The sequence below is a fragment of the Anopheles nili genome, chromosome 3 (genome assembly GCF_943737925.1).
Source record: "Anopheles nili chromosome 3, idAnoNiliSN_F5_01, whole genome shotgun sequence".
Lineage (NCBI taxonomy): Eukaryota > Metazoa > Arthropoda > Insecta > Diptera > Culicidae > Anopheles > Anopheles nili.
This window is the reverse complement of record NC_071292.1, coordinates 32,103,402-32,125,784: the sequence shown is the minus strand read 5'-3', so window position 1 is coordinate 32,125,784 and position 22,383 is coordinate 32,103,402. Positions and strand designations below refer to the sequence as shown.

Sequence of the window (22,383 nt, the reverse complement as noted above, 5' to 3'; positions counted from 1 at the left end):
GGAAACGCACCGTCGGCAAGAGCTCGTGGAGTTTACGTGCATTTAATTAGTAAAACAAGTGTATAACAAACTCACGCTTCACACTGCGGTGAAACGAGCGCGATGTAACGCGACGGATCGCGAGTGACGTCTCGATGGCGTGCGTCGTAATTTTGAAGCACGCTTCCGGGGAACCTGCGAACACACGCCACCGTATCTTCCCCGTGCGGACTTTGTGGCCTTTAAGCATCATAATTAATCACTTCAGCGTGAGCTCGGTAGCACGGTAGGCCAACCCCTGTTCATGGGAAATCAGCTTTTCGAGCGAGCTTTCACGGAGACAACTTTGCTGGCAGGAAAATGCCTCCAGGAATGAAGCTGCCGGCGTTGAGTTGTTGAAAATTTGCACCCGGCGCGAGTTGGCAGTTGCATAACATTATCATAACTTGTCCGGTTGCCATGGAAATGGAGCGGCTCATTACCGGGCATGAGTTGCACCAAGCTACTTGAATGCGCTTCTAGGCTGATGGGTTTCCCATACTCGCGTCACGAATGACAGCGCTTGTGACGTGAAATGGCGAGAAATCGGACTGCAATCGGGAGCCAAGCGTGAACGTTCCTATTGAAGGTTTGACTTACGAGACCTCCGCATCGGCAGTTGCTTTAAAAGTGTTCAACCCGACAGTATAGACACGTCTTACATTCCATACCAAAGCAAAGAAGCTGCAATGCCGTCATATGGTTGATTTTCGTGGCGTGTGGTGGTCCCAAACTCACCGCCCCATCGATCCATCGTTACGGGGTTTAATCAGATTTCATTTTTTTTTGCTGTTGCCCCAACACCAACCGATTCACACGGTCCCCTGCATTATTGGCCGTTAAGCGAACCGTGGTTGCGCACATACGCACCGAGGTGATTGCTAATATCGCCCCGGTGGAAGGTGAACGCTTCCGTAACCAGCTCACGTCTCGGTGCCACCGTCCGACATCCGGCGCTCGATTTGTTGCCAGCTTCTGCCCATTTGTTGCCGTGCCGGTGCAGGCGAAACACGCGACTAGAGGAGGGCTGGTTGGACATGCCAACACTGGCGCAATACATCGGTCGACATGTGGCCGGGTTGGTTCTGATCATCACCTACGCGTGGTCCTGAAGTTTGGTGTCGTTGTTGCTGCTAAACTCCACCCAGGCTTCATTCATCGACATCCGGGAGGGAGAGTTCTTAGATCCACCGAAAGATTGGCTCTGATAAAAAAAGAGAACTCCCACCGAACGAACGAGCAATAATCAGTTCCGTGTAGTGACGCGAAAGAGCCGGTTAAAGTGACGCTTGCGGAAAGCAACCCGATAACGCCACACACACACGGTGAGCAGAAAAGGTGGCGAAAAAAGAAAACCCTCACCCTACGTATGGTGAAGAAAAATAGCAAAAGTGCGGATACGGCAGAGCCCGAATCGTGGAGCCAGCGCCATCGATCGCGAAGAAGCCCAACACCAGCGAAAGGAGATGTGATGTTGTTCTTTGAAATTTGATCCTTTTTTGCTGCGAAAGTTGTCCGGTTGCAAAAACCACGCTCTTGTTTGGTTCGCGTTCTGCTTCTGCTTCACATGCTAAACGGGTGGAAAAACGACCGTCCCATTTTGGGGACCATTGTGCGAACGGAAAAGCCTTTCCAACGCCTACTTCGCACGCAAATTAATACCGGTTGAGGTAGGTCAGTGCTGTGGGTGTGTACGTTCCGAAGTGGAGCGAGTATAATTTTCCCACTTGATGCTTTCACCATCACCGACACGCCATATTCAGAGCGTGTAAATATTTACCAACCACTAACATTGACGGTTGATTTTTGGTAAACTTGCCGGACTCAGGAAGAGAGTACAGCAAACAGCAAATGAGCAGCAGGGTGTGAATGTTGATTTGTCGCTTTTTGTTTAAAGTTCGTTTCTATGCGTTCTTATTTACACTTGCAAACAGATGAATGGTATATGTATTACGCAATTAAAGCGGAATAGTTTGATTCGGACGTTTCGAGGGAAAAACTAGTCGAACGTTTAATTTCAAACCAGCTTCGATTCATCTTAAACTATCACTTCGAAATCCCTGAAATTCAAAACACACAAAACACTCAATAAATCAAGCAAAATTAATCCAATTTCGAGTTGATAAAATAACCTATTCGTGGTAGTCGTAGTCGATTCGAAAGGCTATATGAATATTTCTCCTGAACCGTCGTGCCTCGTAAGATAGATACTATAACTATCAATTCACTCGTAAAATGGAGCAGTTGTCCTTCGACCCACAAGGACCTACCGGTCCACTGTTTAAGCACGGTGACCCTCTGAAAAGTGGATGACCATCGACATTCGGAAATTGATCCGGTCACCTTTTCCATAGCTGGTATGCTTCATGCTACAACGTCAGCGCCGTGAGAATGGTGAGAAAAGTAGTGAAGCTTCAGCATCAGCATGTTATAGCTCACAAGCGTTTGTCACCACACTGACGGCCATGGCGCGAAGTTGAAGGACAGATTAGGATGAAATTAAAACATCACCTCCGCCGGTCTCGATCAGTTCATCAGAAAAAGACTGACACCGACAAGCGCATGCCTTCCAGCTCGTAAACGTGTTCCAAGAGACCTTTCTAACTGGATTCTTAACGCTCACCAGCCCCACGGCAAGCAGACAACAGGTAGCGCAAAAGCTTTCGACGTGTTTTGTACGGACGAAAACTTTCCAGCACGCTCCATGCCACGGCTAAAAGTTGCTAATTTCATAGTGTCGTTTCTAATAACACGGCATCGGCTAAAAGGGCGCTGAAACGCACCGGAGGGAGCAATCGAAAACCGTGTTCTCACGCCGCGACGAAGGCGATGGGAAAAGTTTTGAAAAACATATCGATCACCGTGCAAACGGAAGAGCGCACTGGAACAAGCCCGCGAGATTGTGCTAATAAACTATTAACACTGCTTTAAGGGGGTGGAAATTGCCTATTAATGCGTGGAAAACTTCAGCCACCGGCAGGTGTTCAATTACTAAGTGATCCAGTTTTGGGGGCAATTAGCGCCAACGGAAGCAGCATCACCGACACCGAAAGGCTCGGTCTAATTGAGGCTTCATGAGGCTGATAAGGGAGGGTTTTCCAGTTTTCTTTTTTTCGGCGTGCAATTTATCACACAAAAGCGTGCAAACCACCCAGAGGAAGACGCTTTTGTTACGGGAAAAGCCGTAAATGCTTTCATAAGCCTACTTTGATGCAGTGTAAATACGCCTAGATTATGTTGTTCTTCTGTTGTGAGCTTTAAAGCTCGCATCGAGTGGCCTCTTTAGGGTCGTTAAGAAGCGAAACAGCGCACAACCGAACCAACCCGCAAAGACTTGTTAATCCACCAACCGACAACCGGCGTGGTCTTCGGTCTGTCCGCGTGTTCACGTCCCCGGAGCCCAGTTCCAATTACCGACGCTCCGCCGAAAATCACGCTCCATTCGCCCCAAAGTCCATGAATAAATAAGTGTCAACTCATTTCGCTTTCCCGCGCTGGCTCGTGTCCTCGGGGATTTCTCACCCACCATTTGCGAAATGACCTAGCGGGCGGACTGCCTTCGGGAGCACAAATCAAATCGAGCGGGGGCTCGCGATGCGAATAAAAATCCTCATAATCCGGGGACGGTTCGGGCTTTTAAATCTAGCAATTATCATCGCGCTCCCTTTTGCGGTGGTTTCCCTTTCGGTTTCGTCGTCAGCGGCGGCGGTGTGCGATGGCCATGGTGGTTGGTTTATCGCGTGAAACTTTTGCCATCTACGGCTTGCCCGATCGCGCGAAGAAAGAAGATGATCTTCCACGCTCTAACGACAGCCAATTAAATCCTTATGATTTCACATTAAAATTATATTACAACCTAATTAGTAATTTACGAGTTGAAAAATGACGGTGCTGCCGACGCTTTGTCGCTTTGTCACCCGCGAAGGATCTCCCGCGCTAGGGGTGGAAAAGTCCTTTTTCTCTCGCACCAGGATAGCAGGGGAGCAGATGTTTGATTGCGGCCATCCGCTTCCAGGCCCCGACGCCCAAACGTTTCCCGCTTACAAGCCCCATTAACGTCGGTCTGGTCGTTGTGCACCGTTCGTGACAAAAAAAAGAACCCCGTTAACAGAATTAAAAACAATCACGAAACGGACGGCGGGTGAAATCCTTTCAACTGCACGGCTGCTAAGCTGCGACGACACGTCCCAGCACTCAGAACGATCTGGGTGAGGCTCAAAACAAGCGCCAGCCGGGTTGAGGGATAAGGACACGCACCTTAACGAAGGACACGAGTTCCGGAATGGCGCGAAAGACAAGGAGCCATGGAAAAACGACAAATAACGCTCGGAAATTGTCATCTCAATTCGCAAAACTTTCTCCGTGGCGAGCGATGAAATGCACGGTGCTCGCTTCGTGGTTCTCGTGTGTTTTTATTCCTGGTTTTCGCTTCTTCCTTCGACGCCTCGCGAAAAGGACGCTAACAAACACGCCCGGTGCCGGTGCTAGCTTTGCCGACGCGATGGCATTATTTACGGCCCGGCGGAGAATGAGGCAGATTATAACTTTCGCCTGCCTCGGTGACAACTTTTCAATTGGTTTCCGGCTTTTCAATTACAGCTGATGACGGTGCTGAGGAGTTTGCGATGTGATGGTGAGTGATAGAGAGAGAGAGAGAGAGAGAGAGAGAGAGAGAGAGAGAGAGCCCGATTGAGCCCTTCTTGCGGTGGGTTGTAAGAAAAGCGATTGAAAGAAAAAACACAGGTGGAAGAAACACCTTCAGTCGTGCGAGGTGTTTTTGTGGTTATTTTTTAGCCCTTCTTGAGGGTTGCATTTCAAGTGAACTTAATGCAATTATTACCACGTCTTTAACCTTCGAGAAGTACTGCGCACGTATTTCCAGGTGCTGATGACAAACGCACCCGACGCTTCGTCAAGGACGAGAGGCAACAAAAAATAGTCATCCGTTGCTTATACTACATTTTCGTGTAAGAGAAACTCTGTTTCGCGCTCTTTCGATAGCTTTATTGGAAGATAAAATAATCCTTATACACGAGAAATAGCTTTTTACTCAAGCCATGACTTATGGGTAATTAAAGGATAACAATTAACTGCTCATTTCTCCTACGACATTTTCCTTTAATTAAAAAAAAATATATATTTAATTTCTTCTCCAAAGATATGCCCTTTCATTGGCACTAACCCATATCTTAAAACGTTTTTGGGCTTAAACTTATACAAATCATTTTAAACAGCCAGTATAAGTTAAAGCCTTTAAATGTAAAAAAAATTGTAATCGATAATCTTCCTTCTAAAATGTATGCCTCTACAACGTTAAACTGTCTTTCAGACGCAATAAAAAGGATATAAACGAATTGCTACAATTTAAACTCATATTCCCACCCAAAAGCCATACACTTTCACGTCTACCAAAAAAAGCTGTTCGAAACGTTTAAAACCTTCCAGCGGCATTACAGTGACGTTTATCGACTGCAGGACGCTCGAAGGCGTGAGGTCTCGTTTTCCCACCCAGAATTCCTCCTCCCATTTTCACCGAGCGCAGTGCACCGAACGAATGTAACTCAATCAACGCTCGTTACCAGCTTGAAACATTCCCGCGGGAAACGGAATTTGCTTTATTTTCTTCACCCTTGCGCTAGCACTCCCAGGATCGGCTCGTTCCCAGCGAAAGGGAATCGGCTTTCTCAGCATTTCGGTGGTGGCTGTGGAACTGAAGGATTGAAGCGTGAATCCAGCACCAGAAAAGCTACCATTCCTCAAAAAAAACCTTCATCCCCGGGAAATGGGTACACCGAGGGCAACCGAGGAAACGCAAATAAGATTATCGCTGCCGCAAAAACAATTCCTTGGGCGTGGGCGAGGAAAATTAAATCGTCCAAAAACGTGCAGTCGCTCGTTGCTTGTGGCGTGAGGGAAAAACCTCTCCAAAACCGACTGAAGAACCATCCCCCGTTTGGCAGAGCTTTCCCAGCATTCGGCGGTGACTCCGAGCGGGCTCCGCAAGCGATTTGCGTAAATAATGATCGAATCCGCCCCCCATTCGGCACCACGTGGTCCCATCGTTCTGCTTCCTTTTTGCAACGGGGCGAGAGAGAGAGAGAGAGAAAAAAAGTGCCAGAAAATCCATCCATTTGGATAATCCACAAATTTGTGCAAATCAAATCACGAAGCCAAGCGCCCTCGGTTCCCCAATGCTAATCGCAATGATTGCAGCCCGTTTGGTGCGAGACGCTTTTCCGAAAGCCTCCGGGAGGGTACGTTATTGTACGATTCGTTCGTTCGGGTGCGTGACTTTTTTTTTGTTCGCCTTCTTTTCCATCGGATCGGTGAATGAAGTCATTTTCCCGCGTTCCAACGAGAGCGATTCAATTTTACGGTACAAATATTTGCGGCCTTACGCGCCTTCTCGATTAACCCGTTGCGCGATTTCCTTTGAAATCAGATTACAATTTCCACGCTTCCCGGGCTGGGTGGTGACCAACCCACTCTCGGTTCACGGAAACACGCGGTCTAATTTCGGTTCGTCACCACCGGCACGGCGTGCCACCGGCAGGAAGGTGAAATGGCGATGAATTATTTCACATCCTCCAGCAAACGCCACGCCGGTTCGTCCGGTTGTACCGCTAATTCCACTTTAATTGAATTATTAATGTTTTCCTCCGGACCGGGTTTTGCGTCTGGTGATGGTCGGCTTTCATCGCCAGCCAACGTTGCGCACGCCTGATCCGGGAAGGACAGTTTGACTTCGGTATAGAGGGAGCATCGAAATAGCACATTCGCACAAGAAGGCTTGTGCCCCTTGGCCAGTGAGATGGTTGGACGGGTTTGGGGGGAGGCAAACATCGGTACCACGGGGTTGTCTTACGTGCCTCGCAACTACTTGTAATGTGAACTGACTTGCATAAATTATTCACCCGCATAACAATGCCGTCCGTCAGCGTGAGCGCGCGTCCGGCCAGCATGCTTTCCCGTCGACGTGGTTGTCGTCGTCGAAGGCGAACGGAGGCGAACGTAAGGACATCCCGGTAAGATGGAGAGTCAGTACCGTGGACTCGACCCGAGCACGCCACCATAAGTAGCCGACTGTATGAATCTTCACCGTGTGCGTGGTGCGATGGAGTGGTTTAGAAATTAATCAAAAGCTGCCCGCCTGCACGGTCGCGAACTTGCGAATGCACTCGAGCTTTTTGAGTGGTGGCCACCGGAAACGGCACGTTTTGCCACCGGAGCGCCGATTGAATGGGCAAGTTGTAAGCCTCGGAGAAACAGCGTGAAGCTTGTGCAACATTAATGCCATTGTAAATCGACGGGAAATTGTCGGTGGGACTAGCGTTCGCGACCGTGGCAGGGGCTTGTCGCGTTGCTGCGGTTTTCGCACAGTGTGGTTCAGATGTTTTGCGAGCGAAGTGGAGCTGGCGTGTGGGACGTGATTCGTTTATTGACATTGACGATGGGAACCACTGTAGGAAGCAAAAGTAGGCTATGACAAAAAAAGGAAACTTCAAATGACGATGAAAATATTCTTATTTGAGCAAAGAAACGAATTGTTAAACTGCATAACAAATACAGTAACAATAGAACCACGAACAATAGAATCGTTACTCTTAAAAGAAATTAATAACAAAATGAAAACTGGTTGGCAACAATTTAAAGCTCCAACAATTGTTTTTAAGCATAGAATTGTTTCATTTTTTATAGCATCTTCTTTGTAAAAAAAAAGCATGAAAATTAACATGTTTCCTGGATTATTTCGATATTTATTTTATTGACTGTTTGTGCGGGGACAATTTAATTCTTCTCCATATTAATGATTGATGTTCAACTATAGTTCAATTGCGTTTGAATGAATAAAACCATAAGAAACACAGTTATTTTTGTTTTAATTCACCACACACTCTTGCAACTCACAGGTTGTAACTTTGTCTATTTTTCGCAATGAATCCCCGCACTGTGTTACAAAAAAGCACACGGACGATGTGACAAGGACTCGCATTCGTTCAATTGTCTGTTTACGAGGAACGACGTGAGAGAGCAGAAAAAACAAGCCATCCATACACAATAATCCCACGGTGGCTTTTCACGAAGCATCCCCAGCGTGGCTGAAACCCCGTTTTAACAAACGACTCGTCACGACACACAGAAGCCTTCTTCTAATTTCTAACCAGCCCAAAAACCCAAAAATGCTACCCTCCGCGTGCATGAGGTGAAGCCAAGCATGACGCTGTTGAGACATATTTGTAAATGAAGAATAACATCCTTGCGGTGCGGTTATGATTACGCCACCATCGCCTCCGTCGCCACTGGAACGGCTCGTTGATAAGAACGCCCACCTCCGGGGGTGGAAATGAACGTCCTTTTTCTGTGCCGTGCCGCTGGCAAACACTGCCAGAACCGAACAAAAGGACCCTGCCGATGCGGCGTTTCGCAGCGAATTCGAACGGCCGCAATGGCATGATGAGCCGGAAAAGGTCGAGCCCTGAAGATGAGCCGCCCTTTTGTCTGTGGGTGAGTGCGCGTGATGCTCCAGGGGGAAGGGGGGGGGGGAGGAGGGCAGGCTGGCATGGCACCGTCGGGGTGTATTATGACGATCTCTTTGACGGTCATTAAAAGCCATCAGACCGGGTGGCCCAACTCGTCGACTTATCTAAGTCGATTCAACGTTGGCAGCGAGCGAGCGAGCGAGCGAACGGAAAAAAGGCCCTTCTTTGAGCCGCATCGCAGCTGCTACATTGTACGAGCTGTGTTGGTGGGTGTGTGTGTGGGTGGGTGATGATGATTCCCGTCCATACCAAACCAGCACATGCGTTGAGCCTCCTGCTGAGCCAAGATGGCCCTTCGACCCACCGGGATGGAATGAAAAGAGCATTATGTTTCCATTCCACGACCCGAACTCATGGGTCCATGACGGAGGGTGGATGGTTCCGTGTCGAGTGGGCCCTTTTTGCATATCTTTCGCAACCACCACCCCCCCCCCCCCCGTGGGACACTTCTCCCTTCCGGCGCACAACCACTTGACGTCGACGCCATTGTGGCCCGAGTGGCGACGTTCCATTCTCCATTTGGCCCGCTTTTGTGCAAACAAGTCAGCCATTGGAAAGGGAGCACCTACACGCGTCGGTGTGTGTGTGTGTGTGTGTGAGAGAGAGAGAGAGAGAAAGGACGTTTTAGTAAATGAATTTGCATCGGGGGTTGGGGCGCATTGCAACGCGAAACCTCTCGGAAAAATGCGCCAGCACGTATCACGGCGAGATCACGGGCGAGATCAAGGAAAAAATTGACGCCGCCTCCTTGGATGAAGAATGAAAACAAACGTCACAACGGTCGTGGTCGGTCGAGCGGCAAACGTCAAAAGGGCCGTCGTCGTAAGGACGAAAGGAGTGCTGGGAAAACATCGCAACCGCAACCGAAGGAGGCTATTATGTTGTTTCACGGCTCGTGCTGCGCTGTTGTTTCAGTGCCGCCTGGGCCACTGTGCATTTTTGCTGCCACGTGTTACTCTTGCTGTGCGCTTTTCCCGGGGCATTGTGTTTTTTTTTCTCCCTGCCGCAGAGGATCTGAGGTGACGACGTTTGGCTTGTAAGAGCCGTTACACGTTTGCAAACGGGCACCATGGGGAGAATTATTTTAGCTCGTGTTTGCTGCCCTTTTGGGACCGTTTTTTTCCTGTAATATTTAGGGACATTTCGTTACCATAAATCAGAAGCATATTCTGTTCAATGGATTGAGGTGCATCTATAGCATGATTTAGCATGACAAATGTCATCGAAAATGAATGAAATTCTCCTTCATAATGCATGTTTTAATCCCTCAAGCTGCAGTTGAAATTTCCGCATCGAACCCTCAGCGTTTTGGCGGGTTTTTTGGAACTACGGGCGTGTTGGCTAACATCCCGAAATGTCTGCTGATTGTCTTTATTCCCGTGCCCACCACATTGATCAACCCGGTCCCGGACATACCGGACAGCTGTCCTTCATTACCGTGGCGTTCGAGCACCGACGGGTTAATGAAATTACCGCGCAATGGAATCCTTTCATCGTTGGACGGGCGTTTATTTTTTGCTCTCTTTCTCGGTTTTCTCCACATTCGTTCCGTGCCGACGACGGGTGGGATGGGTGGAATGAAAATTTTCACCCCCCTCCTCCCACTCACCCTCCCACCAATCACCAACCCAGATTAGCCCGCAGGATCCGGCAACGCGGCACCGGAACAAGGCACCTTTTCCGAAGGGCACGTGACGGAAATGTTAATGTCAACCCACGGACGGAGAGTGCCAAATCCATTCCTCAAAATACGGGCCCGAGTTCCGGTCTCTGGCAGGCGTATAACTATTTTTTTTCTTTCCTTCACCCGTCTGCCCGTCTGTTCTTCGCCACGCGATATCCTTTTTATCCCTTTTGTTTTCTTACCCGTTGCACGTTGCGTTGCCGAGACGCGTGCGAAATCAATCGGACCTTTGTTCGGAACCGTGCCGGTCGAACGGAAAACGGAACCCTTTTCCGGAACCGGTCGGGAACCATCCGTCCACCCGGCCCCATTTGTCCGTCTCCCACCCACCGGTCAGGATTCCACCCGAAAAGGAAATGAGATTTTACGAACGCGCCCGATGCTTCATGAACAGGTCACTGATTACCCACGGAACGTTTTGGGTGAATGGCAACGGGCCAACGGGGCTTGGACGGATTTTTATGGATTTTCCGTGCCACCGTGCCCGCGTTTCGTTTGATACCTCGAAACCCGCCCCCCAAGCAAACTCGATCACAAACCGGGCCCGTTTCTAACCGGAATAAAACCGGTAAGGTGATTATAATGAGTGAGGCGTTCCACCCACCCCACGAGGAGGAAGCTGACGTTTGAAATATTTAATTACGAGCCAACTGATCAAAGGTGAAAATTCAACCGAACTCATCGCCGGTCAGTTTTGGGGCAAAAAGAGAGAGAGAGCAAGAGAGAGGTTCTATGGAAAGCTGCACAATTCCTGGCAAGCCCCGGGGAACGGAACGCGTATCGATCGGGGAGACTTGTTTGCCTGGGGGTGGGTGGAGCTCGCTTGGAAAAACTCCTCCCAGCAAGCAGCGTAGAGTGCTATCTGCAGGAAAATCAGAGAAAATTTGCCAGAAAAAAAAAGCATGCGTCACACAAGCCGACAAGCTGTACGTCCCATTACGTGCAACTTGGTTGCGCTTGGAGAAGTTTGTAGGCGGGTGAAAAGAAGAAAATAAAAACCACCCCACAGGAGGGAACATAAAAAAGAAAGAAAAAATTAAAAAAAAAACCCCAACTCCTACCCGAGCTGCTCGATGAACCGTGAACTATGCACAGGACCAGGTGCCCGCTGAATGGACTTCCGGGATTCCGCATTTTCCGACGATGGGGCACACATACATACGATCGTTCTTTTTTTCTTCCTTTTTCCACTTCTCTCTCGCTCTCTCTCTCTCTCTCATCGCCACCGGGGGGGAATGAGCGATGGGAAAGTTTTGCTTGATTATAAAATACTTTGAGCAAGCTACTTATCAACAGCATCCCGAGGCATTACGTTCCCCGGGGTACGAACTTTCTCCAAACTGGCCGGCGCCCCTTTCGAAACGCCCGTTGGAATGCAAATGCTATGCTCCACCCCCCGGGGGTTGGGTGAAACGGCTGTAAAGCCCCAAAATACCATTGCAAACATCGGTTGCGGTCAGGTGGAACTGTGTTTGTCGCTCAATGCCACATTCCGGTCCGAGCTTTAATTGCCACGTGGAAGGAATCTTACGGTTCGGGGAATAAAAAAACATCACCGCACTCCCGCTTTTTCGATCGATTGTTCGCGTAGGTCGCAAACAAAGAACCGCTAGGGTCTGCCGGAAAACAAAAAAACGTCCTTCTCGACGCGATTCGACGCTCATCCGATCCGTGACCGTGACGGAACCATCAATCTTGCGGTGTGCCGTGCTGTAATTAACGATTTCTCAGACGTGCTAATTTTCTCCCCTCCCATTGCGTGCTTCATCTACTTCCAGTGATAGCGGCCCTGCGAGACGTGCAGGTATCGGTACCACCGGCAGTCCGTCGTGGGGACACGGCCACACTGCACTGCTACTACGACATGGACGGTGAGAGCCTGTACTCGGTCAAGTGGTACAAGGGTCGGCGCGAGTTCTACCGCTACACGCCCAAGGAAAGCCCACCGATGAAAACGTTTCCCGCCCAAGGCGTCCAGGTGAAGGTAAGTCGAAGGAAGATTTATACACTCACCGTATAACGGTGGCGATTTATTGGCATCGTGTAGGTTTAAGGGATGGTTTGTCGAACGCAGCACGTTCAAGATGCTGAACTGGCCCCGTGCTCTCCTTAACCAGGCCGATTATGAAAACAAAATTCCAGCACACAGCGTTCCGTTGTTGCACGAATTGAACGAACTGACCATCGTGTGGAAGATGGATGCTGGCAAAAAGAGAGTAATCGCGTGGAAAGCTAACAAAAAAGCTTTCCAACATCGAACCACCGGACCACCGAACAGATTTATCTGCCCTCTGCTAACTCCCCCGATAATTCATCGAATATTCCGGGCCATCGGGTGGGATGAGACGAACGGGTGCAATAAACACACCCTCACATGTCCGGGAGCCCCGTACGTACGTACTAATACACCGAACTTGCCGGACGAATTGGGTGAAAACCCGGAAACCCTCGCAGCTCGGAGTGGGTTCCCGGAGCCGGGTAAAGACGAAACCACAATGAATTTATGCTGTTAGAAAATGCTTCAACCCATGTCGGAAAAACCCACCCAACCCCCACCCTGGGAAGTCGGGAAATCTGGCAACAAGCCACTCATTGCGCCGGTCTGGCGCAAGAAGCATTAATGTGTTTGACTTTGAAAGCCAACGGGGTGGAAGTGGCCGGTGAAACCCGGGGAAGGTAGGGGGGGGGGTGGTAACACGCAACTTTAGAAAAAAAAAATTGGCCATAAGTGAGGGTGGGATGGTATCGTAAAGCGTCAGCTTTTTTTTTTTGTTCAGGAGGTGAAGCTCCATCAGGAGTGGGAAAAAGCCACCTTTACACACACACCCACTCACACATACGAGTATAATTTTCCTAGCCACATATTTCTTTCTCCTGCACCGCTGTCTGCCCGGCGCCAGGTTTTCCTTATTTTTCTCCTCCACAGACCGGCTGTAGCGGGAGGAACAAATTATAAAACTGACAAAATGTGGCTTCTGCTGCTTTCGAAACTAAAGATCAAGTCAGAATGCTGCCGTGGTCGTGGTTTTTCTGGATAGTTTTTTGCGAAATTGGCCCGCAAAAGATCCTCCGCCCCATACGCTCGAGTGTAACGTGTGGTTTATGGCACGATAAATTGCAGCATTTTGCTGGAAAAGTTTCGGTTCGGATTTTTTGTTGTTGCTTTTTTGGCTCATAGTTCATAACACGATCTCGCTAAAAGCTCTTCGCCCGTGGAGGGGAAATTGAAACAAGTTATTTTTTCCCTTCACTTGAGGTGGGTCATATTTGGCACTTTGAATCTTCGAAATACACACACAAAGTAATATGTGCGGAATTAACCACTTTCAGGTACTTTGGGTTTACTGGAACCGTTTTTGACGGTTTCCAACCAGTGACCCGGGTTAGATGACAATCATTTTTGCATTCTTCAAATTTTGCAAACGAGTTCAGTTCGTGAGATAAAATTATAACTTCAATTACTTTTACGAATTCCACAATTTTGATCACAGTCACCCGTTTCGCTTTTTCATATCTGAGCGCGTTTATAACATCCCCTTTAAGGGTTACGAGCACGAATTCTAAGAAAACTGCACCATTACATACAATTTTAAAATGATACACCTGATAGCGCATTATCTACAATTTTTTCTCCTAATTCCAGCGAACCGCTTCGAACGAAAGCCAACTAACGCTGCTCGGGCTGTCGATGGTGTCGTCCGGAAAATACAGCTGCGAAGTATCCGCTGATGCACCTTCATTCCACACCATGATCGTAACCGGCGATCTGGAAGTGTGCGGTAAGCATCCTTTTTTCCACTGATACAAGGCATTTCCCACGCAAGCGGACTTCCTTTCAAAATTCGACAACTTCAAACGCCGCATACAAACATTAATGACCATTAATAGCCACTCACAGGTTCGATTCGAGTGGCGAATTATTCGTAATAAAGGCCACGTTTTAACATTCATTCGGGCGCGCAGAATCCTTTCTCAAATTTTTATTCGCACGCATTTTTGCAACCCATCCTCAGGTTGCGCTCGAATTAATTATGTCCTTCCACTCGTTTGCCCGCAAAACCCGGTACACCGGTAAGCGGTTTATCATAAATTAAAGAACAATATTTGCCCACAACCTGCCAGATGAAATGGAATACGAATCGCGAATCGATGAATTATGGCTGCACTTCACTTATGATAAACGTACAGCCCACCGATCGACCAAAGCGAGATCAAACAACCACGAAACGTATCCGGTGGAATGGGACATCATTAACTTTGTCTAGATTGCTAATTAATGAACACATTAACCCGCGGCCGGTGGTGCAACAATTGCATCACCGCAGGCACGTTGCATTTACCTGTGCCGTTGGTTGGATTGGGAAAACTGCACTCTTCCCGCTCGAGGACTGCGGTGGTCCTGGTGGGATTGTAAAATATTGGTCGCATGTGCCCTTTTCCCGTTATTCCATTAATGCTCATTTTTCCCATATTCTCGTTCTCTTTCGGTCTCTCTCTCTCTCTCTCTCGGTCTCGTTTCACCAGAGGTCCCGAAGCATGTGCCCTCGATACATGGCATGCGATCGCGGTACCGCGTCGGGGATATCGTCCGTGGAAACTGCACGTCGCACAACTCGCGACCTCCGGCCAACCTCACCTGGTACATCAACGAAGCGCAGGTACGTAAATACGCATAAAAACTTCCATTTATTTGCGCCACATTCGGCGGCTCATTAGTTCGCACCCGACCAAACCACGGGGAAAATGGGCATTTTAAAATCAAAAACCGCTCGATCACGTGCTGGTTTCATCGGTAATAGATTTTCCATCGACGTGAGCCACGTGAGCTTGTGTGCGTGTTCGTGGGGTTCGTATTTGTTGCCACAGGTTGCACGGGAAATAGGGCCATCGACACCGGTGCGCCAATGATGTAAGAGACCGTGCGCTTATCAACTCCCTCGGGCGACATCGTCGTGGTGGTTGAGGTTGGGAAAACTTCCCACACTCGGAAGATTGCGCAATGAAACCCGTGTTCCGGTGGTTTCTTCCGGCTTGGTCGGGCAAACTATCCGGAACGGTGCGACAACGAGCAGACGAACCCACCACATACTCACACACACACATGTGGCGTCAGGATGATTGATTGATCCCCGGGGGCCAGTTCGTTACATGATAAGGCCATGATGGCCCACCCAGTCGCCTTTTGGCCGCATGTCTGGGATCCGTTTTTGGGATCACGAAACACGACGAACTCGACCGACGCGAAAGGTGAAACTAGTTCCACGAAAGTGACGCAGGTGAGAGGTGTTAAATTTTGACAAACAACCCCACGGCGTTAAATCATCATTAGGACGTTCATCATCGCTGCTAAAGCGCCCTTCCCTAGTTCAACTCCAGGCAAATAAACAAAATTTGTTTGGCTCTGTTTAAGCAACGACAAAAAAAAAAGAGGCAAAAAATCGACACCCAATTAACGGATAAATATGACGCTCTCTTTCGCGTAAACACGTTCCAAAACTCGTTGGGCTTTTGTTTTCGCTTCAATCAATGACAGTCATCCTTCGATGACGGTCATTCGACGCTCTCTGATAGAGAAAAGGGTTCGATGTTTTCCACCGACGGATTCTCACTCGACCGTAATTATAAGTTGTGCTGTTCCGCTGTTCGTTCAGCACGCGCTTATCGGAAGGGAATTTAATTTGCTCCCCAAAAAAAAGCAAAGCAAATGTCAACGACATGCATAAACGCGCAAAAAACACAATTGACAGATAAGACAGATTAAACTTTCTTACGGCCCTTCGACACGGTGAAACCGGAAGCCGGGCGTGTTTTGTGGATTTTGTTTTCAGCTACGCCGATAAATGACGTGTCCGAAGGGATAGGACATCCTGGCTTAAAAACAAAAAACAGCAACACACTCTCAAACACTCACCCACAAAAACTACTGATTTCCAACTTCTCTGACAGCGCGCGCGTTGAAGTTAATATTCCGAAAGTTTGTTATCATTTCGAGCCACGGAGTCACGGAGTCCGTCCCCAGGACTTTTGCACCGGTTTTCCATTTCAAGGATCTGTGCACCGCGTTTTTCGTCCCTTTCGTTCCTCGGGTGGAGATCCTTTCAAAAAAAAAAGAGAGAGAAAAACAAACTAACGTCGCCGGGCGAAACGCTCAACGAAACTCGCTCCGGATTCGGGGCCAAAGGCCAGCCATTGAAACAATCCAACCAATCGAACCAAATCTTATTTCACCCTTCAGTGGGCTCGATCAGATTTTTCGTGCACCGGCCGACAACGGCACTGCACTCGTCGCTTTTCATTCCGCCTTCCACGCTCGAGGCAAGCTCATTTTGAGGAATCCATCCCTGGCTTTATGTTTTTTTTTTGCTTTTTCTTCGCTTTGTTTGATTTGTTTCTGGCTGGCGTTTTGGCCCCTGGGCTTGATTTTTGGGATAAGGAGACCGTGGCCTCCTGCCACGTCACGGGTGCATAATCCATTCACCGGAGGCAGTGAGGCCGAATTTCAGGAGAAAATTATACAGCCAAAGCCGCTCGCCAAAGTTTTCCCGACCAGTGGAAATGGAAATCGGCCGTTTTCGAGCAGGCTTTTTGGGAGCTTTGTCTTAACGCACCATTTCGAGTGCGGTGGGGTTTGGGTGGATGATTTGTTTTTTTTTTTTTGCTGCGATAAATACGTAGTTTCATCAAATTTTTGGCGAAATCCTCCCTCCCCCCGAACGAACAACGCTCCGATTATGCGTCCGATTGTTTGCGGGTTTGTGGTTCAACTTTGGTTGGCTAGTTTCGAGCGGCTCCAAAATCCATATTTATGCACACCCACGCAACGTGAAATCAACCACGGGATCGGTTCGGGATTCGAGCTGAAGATAACCGACCCGTCACAATGCCACAGGCGAGCCGGATTGAAATTCGGGGAAAAAGCTTTTTTCTTTGTTTCACCCCCCCACAAAGCCTACCAATTTTGCGACGGCTCGAAGGGAGGACAACACCCCTCCACGACGGGTGGTGGAAAAGCCACCAGGGGATGGGAAAATTCCGGCCCCCGAAAAAGGGGTGACAGCATATTTTACCGGCCAGCATTTTTGTCAAACGACAAAAATGTTGACCGTGAAAGTTTTGGCTTTCTTTAGCTTGCACGCTCGAGTGGCAGGTAACCAAGCCCCGGGTAGGCAGCACAATCAAAAAAGGCACCCCTTGTGGCAGATCTCAACAAGGACACCCCCCTCCGGGCAGTGATGCTGACCTGAAGAGGCCTACTGACCGCATCCCGTCGGTCTGGTCGATGGAAAAGTTTCGCAAAACCCTTCGAAGCCTGCCTCTAATCCGCCCCGGGGAAATGTTTGTGGAATCTCGGACTTTCCTTTGATTTTTCCGACCGGTGCGTGTGTGTGTGCGTTTGTGTGTGTGCGGTGGTAGTGTAATCGTAAGTTTTATTAGTTTTGATACGGCATGCCAGGCTCAAGGGTCTCCTTCGAACCGGCCGGGTTTTGTGAAAGATTTCAGGATGAAGATTTCATAATTTTTCACCATTGCTCGCTCACCTGCGTAGCCCACCTGCGGTTCGGGTTGCCATGGGAAATGCCACCCCAACCGGTTGCTTTGATTGAGTTATGGTCAAGTTATGGTGCGATGCTTGACCCCCGTGTCCACGCACACGAGATCACAGTAGGCTGGATTGGAAATGCCGTTTCCGTTATCTGTCCATTATCAAGCCGATCCCAAAACGCTCTGTGTTTTTCCTGTTTTTTTTTGGGGTGGGAAAAAGCCCCCCGAGCCTGGAAGATAAATTGTTTTCCAAGCAATTGGGGATCTTTGATGTCTTAAGGCACTCGAGGCACCGGGTTGACCCGCTTGAAAAGCCACTCGAGAAAACGCCACCCAACGTATGGTCAGCATTCGACTGACCGGCCACATTGTGTATGCTGACTTGGTGCCGACCCGTCGAGCTCTATTTGCATGCCTTCTGGTCAAGAGCAGCCACCAGAAGGTGTGGCCCACTGGGCCGACCAGCAGGGCGTTGGGTGACAGTTTCCAAAGACAATCTCCGGTTGGGCGAAAGTTTTGCCGAAAACTTTTCACACCAACGAAACACAACACGACCGGTGCTGGTTTGGGAAGGACTTCCACGGGGGAAAAAGTCCTTCCGGGGCAGCCCAAAACAAAAGCCCTTCCAGCATCGGCTCGATGTTCTCACTTTCTCTCTCTCTCTCTATTTCCCTGGTCAGTTTCAATTTTTGTTCGCCCATCAGCGACGCCTATCTGACCATCAAAGGATCTCCGGTTACATCCTGGCGTCGGATCTTCAGGGGCACGTTTGAAGGGCAACCATCGAAAGGAGGGCGTAAAAAAAGGGAAGTGAAAAAAAATATGGGTGAAACTTTTCCCGCCTCACGGGTAGCCCGGAAGGATCCCGGATCGGTCTTTCAACAATTTGTTAATAGGATCAAATATGTTTTGGATACTATTTTGGGCTAATGCCCGAGTTATGTGTCTCTCGGGGGTACGACCGCGCCCGAAGCCGGAATGAAATCCGACGAAAGTTTTCACATTTGGCTGACCCAAATTGGAACCGGCCACCGGGGGTTGAGTGATAGTGGATCAACTTTTCTCCCGAGCGGCTGGCAATGCGAACGTGAACCTTGGGCTCTGGCGCGAGTTGTAATCTGAGGCGCTATGTTCGTCTAGCCGTGGGAGCCATTTTCCTTTCTGCTCGTACAACATAACTCGTTTCCCCCGATGCTAAGCTGCACTTTACGAGGCGCTCGGCTTTACCAGGTTCGCTTCAAAAATAAAACTTCACACACGCGCACACGTTTTGCAGGCGCGATCTATTTTAATTTGTTGCTGCTAATAAGATTATGCCACCGCACATCCGGCCCACTGCCCACTGTACGTGTACGAGTGCGAGCAATTAGACAAATGCGGTTTTCCTTTCATAATCAGCATGGGCTTGTAAAAAGAGAGAGAGAGAAAGGTCCAAGAGGTGTTGGAAGGCAACTGCTTTTCCGTTTCATTTTTCGTTTGCTTTCCTCTCGAGCGCGGACAACTAACGTGTGCGTGGGAGGAAAACTACACACACACACACACACTCACACACGGTGGTGTTATTATCCTTTCCTTCTGTTCCAGCTCGAGTTCGCTCCGGGCCGGTCGAGGGTGAAAACCGACGGTGCAACAAATCATGTTCACCTAATCCTTAATTTTCCTAATGCACCATGTAACGACCGCGATGGTTCCGTTTGTTGGGGTCGCTCGCACCGACAATGGCAAAGGCGTTCTCGTAATCCCCGGGAAAACCCCGGGACCCCCTTCGGGTCGGGAAAAAGGTAGACGGAAGCACCACACAGAGAAGTTTCGCCGCCGGTGCCATTCGGCTGGCGGTTTTGCAACCGGATACGGCCGAAGGTGTTGCCTCGACTGTCAGAAAGGAATTATTTATGCGCTGGGGCCGGTGCCGACCAGTGAGCTTGCGACCAGCAGAAGAAAGGGCTAGAAAAGCTTCGAGCATATTGGTAAGCGTTTGTAGCTGCAGCTAATACAACGAGAAATAATAAGTGCGGCAAGAAGAACGAGCCATGAAAAGCCATTTGAAAACAATTGCTACAGAGCATTAAATGGATTTTCGATTTGTACTCAATGTCGAGACCTTGTTTTCGTGACAGGTATTCATAGCGAAATGTTCCAATTAGTTTCTGGACTCTATCTTGTTCCATATTGCAAGGACTCTAATGAAATAGCCTGCGATGTATGCAACCCGCTTAGCAATTGGACTTGACCAAAATTCATAGCCTGCTTGGACAGTCTCGAGAAACGTACGATGCTAAATATTTGAAAAAAAAAAAGGTTTTAATGATTTTGTTGGAATATTTTGTTCACTAATTCAAGCTTTTGCTTCATGATTAATTCAAACTTAAATCGCACTGATTAATTTTGAATGCTAAAGTACGTCAGAACGAGCATGATTCAGCTATTACATATGGTCAACTGAACAAGACGCAATAAAAACAGGGGCTTCATAAACCACGCCACCATTTGGTCACTAATGTGTGAGATCAGCTACAGATGCCTTGCCCAGCCCTAATACCCAAATGCTCAACTCACCCCAAAACCCAGTAGCAAAAAAAACCAACCCCACACAAACCGCATGCCAGCGAAATCATGCAATTCGCCGCGCCGACGGATAATCCTTCTACAATCTCCTCTAATCTGCTTACAGGCTAATCCGTCGTACATTCGCACACACAAACCGTTCCGGGAGCGGAAGAACGAGTTCGAGACGTCGCTCGCCGGCATCCATTTTGTGGTCGGAAGCCACCATTTCGTGAATGGGAAGCTGAAGGTAAGGGATGCTATTCTTCATTCGTTTTTTGCGTGGTGTAAACTTATCCCCCCCTTTTATTTTTGTTGTTGCTCCTTCTCTATTCATTCGCAGATCCGTTGTGCGGCCAGAATACACGACATCTATCTTCAGTCGACAGAGCGCTCGATCGACGAGGATCGGCCACGCGTTATTTCGGCCGCATCGTCCGCCAACAGCAACGGCAATAGTAACGTGGCGAACGGAAACGTCATCCCGTACGATCACTTTCCACCGTACGCCGAGAACGAGCACGACCGGAAGGACTACATGACGCATTTGCAGGGTAAGTTGGAAGGCACAAGCTCCCACAAGCTCCCACAGGACCAATCGGTGGCGCCCAAAAAGCGAACGCAAGGATAATCGATCAAATCGCGCCGAATGAGGTCGACGAAGGGCTCTAAATTCATGCAGGAAAAAAGAAAAAACACAAATGCGTATCGCATTCCAGCATCTAATCCATTGTGCGTTTTTTCTTTGCTCTCTCTCACTCTCTTTCTCACCAGGCGATATGGCAGCCTCGGGAGGCTCAGCTTCGACCCTGCCAGCTTTCGCCGACATCGACCGACTCTGGGTTCACCGATCCATCAATCACCTGAGCAGAACGTTTGGTCCCGCGGTCATCTTGCTGTTGCCCTTGGCTCACCCGCTGCTCAAAGCGCTACTGAAGGCATGATTCTGGCGAAGGAACGCCGTGACCGAGGGTCCTTCAGGGATGCCAGTGCACTGATCTGCAACCTCGGTTGGTGGATCAAAATGACGTGCTAAGCGAGAGCCCAATTGGAAGATGAGATGGCTCGGTAGCTTGGGAGTTTGTGTAGCTTAATTCTCGTTCGTTTCAACGTGCTCGTGCCGAAGGAAGTCGTATGTCGCTCGTGGCCCACGATGGACGCCGCCCTTTTCCCAAGCAGGTACTTAGATTTAACGAAATGGCGAGACAAAGCCCACACCCACGGAGGTGGCCCACAGACACTTGTATAACACAAAACCGACATGATATATTTAAAAGACTTTGCAACCGCAAAACGCGACGCAAGCCCGTCAACGAATGAAACGTGAAGCTTTCGGCCATGGGTCGAGCCGGTAAAAGGTTAGCTCAACTGGATGGAGGCGCAACACGCCTCGGAAAAATGCTGCTGAAGCATTTGTAGAATGTTAAGGCACAGGTCGTTGCTATTGATTGAAACGGAGTCTATAGTTAGTTATAGTTATTGCTCGGTGGCGATGCCAATGGGTGGGTGTTCGCCAAGGACGACGCTTCGTGATCGCCATCGGGTTGAAGGCGTACGTTCTGGTAAGTCAGGAGCAGGAACAGAGACCTGAAATGGTCATCTTTAGCTTGCGGGATGGGATGAGAACAGGTTAGGTTTTAGGCTGAATAGTACTCCCATCACATACCACATACGCAAGTAAACGCGAAGCAAACGGTTGCCATGGCAGCGCATAAGTGTAGCTAACGTGTAAATTGTCCAGCAGTCGATGCTTTTGCAGTTGTTTTAGAGCTTCACTGTGTTGCTGCTTGAGAAGAAGGATGCACAAACGATTAACGCACGGGCTTTTATTTTTGACATTTCGTGTTCACATTGAAATTTTGTAAGCAGAAAATCCTCGCGCATCGATAAACGTTTTTGTTCCTTTTTTTATGTACACAATGCTTTGTTCCGATGGTATGTCATGGTTAACTATGATACAAGATGGCGCGTACACTGATTATCGGGAAGGAATTGAAAGTTTTGCATTTAATTTTTAAATCTAACAAACCTAGAGACAAAAAAGTGTTTCAAAAC

At 48.8% G+C, this 22,383-nt stretch overlaps 1 protein-coding gene across 1 annotated transcript in view; it reads left to right on the top strand.

Moving 5' to 3' along the window:
* The window catches only part of LOC128724091 (uncharacterized), a 64,649-nt gene extending 43,377 nt beyond the window's left edge, over nucleotides 1-21,272 (top strand). The window contains exons 2-7 of the mRNA XM_053817854.1: nucleotides 12,021-12,226; nucleotides 13,886-14,021; nucleotides 14,767-14,900; nucleotides 20,456-20,578; nucleotides 20,672-20,882; nucleotides 21,103-21,272. Of these exons, the coding sequence (XP_053673829.1) occupies nucleotides 12,021-12,226; nucleotides 13,886-14,021; nucleotides 14,767-14,900; nucleotides 20,456-20,578; nucleotides 20,672-20,882; nucleotides 21,103-21,272 (980 nt within the window). The remainder of the gene's footprint in view (nucleotides 1-12,020; nucleotides 12,227-13,885; nucleotides 14,022-14,766; nucleotides 14,901-20,455; nucleotides 20,579-20,671; nucleotides 20,883-21,102) is intronic.
* Nucleotides 21,273-22,383: the final 1,111 nt, after the last annotated feature.